At 45.3% G+C, this 6,000-nt stretch overlaps 1 protein-coding gene across 1 annotated transcript in view; it reads right to left on the bottom strand.

Moving 5' to 3' along the window:
- Positions 1–222: 222 nt before the first annotated feature.
- agbl4 (AGBL carboxypeptidase 4) overlaps positions 223–6,000 on the bottom strand; it is a gene marked incomplete at both ends in the record, with an annotated part of 348,196 nt that continues 342,418 nt past the window's right edge. Inside the window, 2 exons of the mRNA XM_079996677.1 lie at positions 223–331; positions 748–841. Coding sequence (XP_079852803.1) covers positions 223–331; positions 748–841 — 203 coding nt within the window. The remainder of the gene's footprint in view (positions 332–747; positions 842–6,000) is intronic.

The following is a 6,000-nucleotide window of genomic DNA, read 5'->3' as shown; positions in this document are numbered from 1 at the left end:
ATGGTGGTCCTGTGAACAGCGCGTTCCATTGTTCTAGGAGTGTGAGATGTGGAGATAGAAGTCTTTATGGCCGGGGAGATGTGGTGCTTCCGAAGGCAATGAAGTGTGAAGGATGATTCTGTTACACAGCTCTGCGTTTTATAAATGTTCAGGCTCGGTCTGTCTGTCTGTCTGTCTGTCTGTCTGTCTGTCAGTCAGTCTGTCTGTCTGTCTGTCTGTCTCCTACTGTCTGATGCCTTGGCTCTTCCTTGCCTCCTCGGCGTCCATTTTCCCTCTATCGTCTGGGCTCGTCCTCACATTAGCTTTGCCCGTCTGGGATGCCACCTCAGAGCTGAAAAACAAAAATATTGTGTGTGTGTGTGTATATATATATATATATATATATATATATATATATATATATATATATATATATATATATATATATATGTGTGTGTGTGTGTTTGATAAAGCCGATAAACGAAGTTTGGAAAAATGGGAGAAGAAAATTATTATTATCATATGATAATCATCCACATAATGATGCGTTCCCTGGAACAATTTTGTATTTATGAAAAGAAAAATCTGTACGAGCGCAGCAGAATAAAAAAAAGTTAAGGTACGAAAGAAACGCCCTTAGATAGAAGGAAGTGACACAATTGCTTATTTTGTGGATTAAAGGAGATAATACTAAATGATTTACACAATCACCTACACTGATTTTTTTATGCTGTTGTCCATTGCACAAAGATGTGTTTAACTGGTTACCTTTGGATGTGAGCGGGCCTGCTGTCCTTTATCAGGTTGTTGAGTTTGTAGTAATCCAGGAAGGTTCTGGCCACGTTCCTGCCGAGCTTCATGTCTGATGAGGAGCTGGTTAAGGCTGACTCCTGAATTTCCTCACCGGGATTAATCACGTTTTTCCTTCTCTCCTCTTCTCTTATCTTATTGCTTACTTCAGATGATAAGCTGCAGAGTCAGTCACTAAATGAAACTCAGCAACATAAAGAACTCATCTTTACAAATAGTGTGACGGCCTCACGGAGAGCGCAGAGATTTACCACTTCCAATGTCTCTGGTGGAGCGATCTTTGTGTTACACAACCAAATATATATTTTTTCTCAAATCACTAAATCTCTGCGAGGATCCTGAACGAGTATAAAATAAAGCGGTACAAAGAGCCCGTACAATTCCCCACCTCTATTCCAAACATAGCAAGGGAGTGGCGGTAAATAACTTGAGTGGCTGCTGAGGAAAAATGGCCAGCGTAAATCCACTCGGTACAACACACAGTGCTTCGCGCTAAGTAGAGCCAAATCAACACCATTTCAGTCTCGTCAGCCAAATGCATGTGGCTGGCATGAATCACACAACAGCGATTACTTATTGCTCAGGGCTTATTGAAATTCAAAGGGCATGAGCACACACATTACCCTCCTCAGCAATCCGCCCACACAACATTAGGAGCAATATCAATAACTTCAACAATTTTATAAAACAGCCCTGCCTCAGCAAACGCTGCGCCTAAGTCTTTGATCATTAGGCCGATGGAACTGGTTATAAAGGCAAAGTGGCTACGATGAGGAAGAGGATGGAAAACTCAGGAAACCAGCTGTTTCCCAACACCACGTGATGGTTCAGAAGAAAAAGAGAAACAAGAAAATGTGATTTGTGTGAACAGAATCATGAAAATAATAACCGATTTAATAGTCAACCATCACCTGCATCCATGTCATCTGATAATCTATATCAGCACAGTACATATACATCCATCCATCCATCTATTCGTCCACACATCCATCCATCCATGCATCCACCCATATACCATTATTCCATTCATGCTTCCATCCATTGATCTTTCCACAATAAATCCATCCATCATCCATACATGCATCCGCCTACCCATCTACCCATCATCCGTCCATCCATGGATGCATCGCTCCACCCATTTATCCACCCATCGACTCTACCCATCTACCATGATACAATCAGCCATTCATCCATCTAGCATCCATCCATCCATCCTTCCACAATCATTCCGTCCATCCATCTATCAGTCCCCGTTCAATCACAGAACAGATAGCTGTTTCCCCCTGTCTCGGAGCATTGCTGTTTAGCGTGGCTACCTCCATTCTTCACCAGACTGAGGCTGGTGATGGAGCAACACAGAGACATAATCTGTCACCTTCCCCTGTCATTCCCTTGTTGATGTCTGTCACCCTCCCAGGCTGTCTATCGGTCACGAGCCCAATGATTGAAACAACTGGCCTACACAGAAAGACAAAAAAAATAAAAAATAAAAAAACAAAAACAAATAAAATCAGGAAGGCAATACAGTTGTTTTTTATATTTATTTTTCCATTTTTTCTGATGGTCAAAAAATGACCTGTTCCACATAAATCTTAGTTGCTATATGGGTGAAAAGCTATTGTCCAAAGCTGTTAACTTTTAAACCATCAATCTTTGGCTTAAATGGGTTGTCTGGGTGTGGACGTCGGCCCGCTTACTCTGTCATGACTCTTACAAGCCAAACATACGCACAACAACACCCAAACGCACGCACGCATTCACGCACGCACACATACACACACACACACACACATACACACTCAGGGGTATTGCCTGCAGGTTAAGACTGAATATATGAGCGATCCACACTTCTGCCAGTCTGTCACCTTTGCCTCTGAGGGTGTATTTGCATGTTTGTGTGGGTGGGTGTGTGTGTGTCTGTGTGTGCATGTGTGTGTGTATGTGTCTAAGTGTCTCTGTGGGTCTTCATTCTTCACCCAGCAGGTGGATGGCAACGCTCTCAACACGACTTCAGACTCTGTGTTTACACCCCATCTGGTTGTCTGCATCAGCCCACATCGACTACCGCTGTGTGTGTGCAGTGGTGGAGGTACTCTGGCCTTTAACTGAAGTGGAAGGACCCTACAAATAACCTGACACAAAAAGACTATACAGTAGAATAGGTGAAAGTATAAGTGATCGGGGGTCTGTGCGTGAGTGTGTGCTTCTTTTGAAATGTATATTTCTGACCAAAAACCTTCTACGCTTGTCAACACAAGGGCTAAAACCCAGGTCTGCTGTTTATTACAACACACACCCCAGAACATAAAATAATAATTTCACTCAATTGCCAGAATCATTACTAGTTATCAGTTAAAGCTGCATTTATATAAAGGGCCTCGATTAAACGTAAGAATGTATGGTATAAAGGAGAAAACTAAATACAAATCTCATTATCAGTGTTGGAATTATTGAAGGGAAAGGTGTTAAAAATCAAGCTCACTCTCTGATGCAGAAATAAACTGCCTTCAAACACACACACACACACACACACACACACACACACACACACACACACACACATGCATACACGCACGCACACACAGACACATGCACACGCACACCGACGCACGCACACACACACACGTACACACACACACACACTGGTAAACTTGACATCTCTATTTTGACCTCAGAAAAGTTTTGGGGTGTTTCGGTTCTCCTCTTTGATCGTCAGCTAGCGCCGCCAGCCCCGATGCCTCGGACCAGACCGGCTCTGTGACAGAAATAGCTCCTGGACCACACCATGCGCAGATGGCCTCTCAGCTTGGCTTGTCACGACTCACTGTCTACTACAGGAAGTTTAGTGATAGACGGGTGGCTTCCGCGGAGAACTCCATCTATTGGACAAATGTTGGGAGACACAGAGGATGCCCTGATTGGCTGCTTCTGGCCTGCTGCCCGGACAATCAGAAAAAGGCCCGGTACGGGGCTGCCGCTGCAGCATGAAGCCATGTGTTTGTGTGAGCCAGTAAACAGTCAGAGGGCTCCAGCTTGGCTGGTGACGGCAGGTGGAGCTGAACAGATCCAGAGAACATCAGCTGCTCAACTGTGCATCATTTTTGGCATGCAAGGAAACCCAAAAAGGAGGTTATACAGTAGGCAACCTGTCCTGAACCACCAGTCACTCCAACTGGCTTCCATAGTCAAATCTTATGATTTACAATGGACTGGCAGATTCACTTACTTATAAAAGAACTAGGAAAACGGTGTCCTTTAGACCATTAATTTTGACACACATTAGGTCCCCTGATTGAAAATTCATTATCATTCATTCTATCCTGAACATATATTCTATACTGAACACTCCGCTGTGTGCCTGGATCCTGGACTTCCTCACAGCCAGGCCCCAGGTGGTTAGGGTGGAGAGGCACATGTCCAGCTCCCTCACCCGGAACACAGGATCCCCCCAGGGCTGCGTCCTCAGCCCCCTACTGTACTCCCTGTACACACATGACTGTGTGGCCAGGTCCGGCACCAACACCATCATCAAGTTAGCCGACGACACTGTCATGGTGGGCCTGATCACCGACAAGGACGAGAAGGCCTACCACGAGGAGGTGGCTGACCTGTCACTCTGGTGCCAGGACAACAGCCTCCTCCTGAACGTCAGCAAAACTAAGGAGCTGATTGCGGAATATAGGAGAGAAATCATCCGAGGAGGCACGCGCCCTTGGTGATTATTGGGACTTCTGTCGACAGGGTGAGCAGCTTCAAGTACCTGGGAGTCCACATCACGGAGGACTTAACATGGACTTTACAAACAGACACTCTGGTGGTAAGGAAGGCGAGGCAGCGTATTTACCACCTCAGGCAGCTGGAGAAATTCCGGGTCTCAGTGAGGATCCTCAAAACCTTCTACTTTGGAGCAGTAGAGAGCATCCTGATAGGCAACATCACTACCTGGTTTGGGAACTGTACTGCTCAGGACAGGCGGGCCCTGCAGAGGGTGGTGCATTCAGCCCAACGTACATTACATCATTCACACATTTACATTCCCTTGAAGAATTGCATTGAAAGCAATGGAAGATCCCCGTTTTTCTGTCTTCTCATTTCTGAAAAATTTGGCCAACATTGTCACATTGGCACAAGTCAGATGTGCAATTCAAAGTCTACCAATTACTTTTTGATGCAGAGACAAAATAGAATACACAAATAGCTCACTCAGGTTTGGTGATGTTATTGTAAATTAACAGGGTCTTTGTAAAGTTCAGTTTACAAATAAAAGGTAACGTTTTATTGGTATTAATGTGCAGTTTCTTAGAGAATCTTGGAATGAGGGAGAATAATTACACATTGTGACTCCGTTCCATAGTTCAGTAAGTTCCTCTGTATTAAAATGCTGAGCAGGACGTAACTCCAACCCCCCCTCTCCTGTCTCTGCATGGAACGGGCCGACAGACCGGCTCCTTTTCCCCTCTTCGGCACTCTCGTCGGTTCAACCACCATCAACAGCAATTCCTCCTCGGCACAAGCTCTGATGCCCTGTGTGCAGCCATGTTTGTGTGCTGTCTAGCACTCTTCTTTGCATTTACATTTAGTCATTTAGCAGACGCTTTTATCCAAAGCGACTTACAATTATTCAAACACCGACGGACGCAGCCATTAGGAGCAATTAGGGGTTAAGTATCTTGCTCAAGGACACTACAGCATGCTAGCAGGAGGAGCCTGGGATCGAACCAGCAACCTTTAGATTACTAGACGACCAGCTCTCTCTCTCTACTGCCACCAGAGCCTACTGCAACGGACAACGCGTTGACTTTAAATTCCCATCGCATCTTTTTGTAATAGCTACTAACTGGATTAAAGACTCCATGGGCCCTCTCAAACTATATTGGTGAATAGATATCCAGAGCTGCAGAGGTCGTGGCGGCCCTCTACCTGGTTGTCGTTGCTCTCCAGAGGATGCTGCAGGATGTCAGCGGCACGTCTTCCTGTCACCAAGGTATTTGTCGTGCTCTTTAATATCTCAGTACACACTCTGGTGTTGTCTAATCGATAGGAGGTCTTTGGCACTTCTCAAGGGCGTGCCACTGTAGAGGCTGACAACAGACAGCACTGTGAGACAACCAGGAAATGGACAACGTGATTTGTTTACTGCAGCTGTTTGCCGTGTCCCTCTCGCACCTCGGGAGACAGGCAACCTGAAAGACAAAGAGGTCCCCCAATGAC

Source organism: Zeus faber (genome assembly GCF_960531495.2).
Source record: "Zeus faber genome assembly, chromosome: 1".
Taxonomy (NCBI): Eukaryota; Metazoa; Chordata; class Actinopteri; order Zeiformes; family Zeidae; genus Zeus; species Zeus faber.
This window is presented reverse-complemented; position numbering and strand designations above follow the sequence as displayed.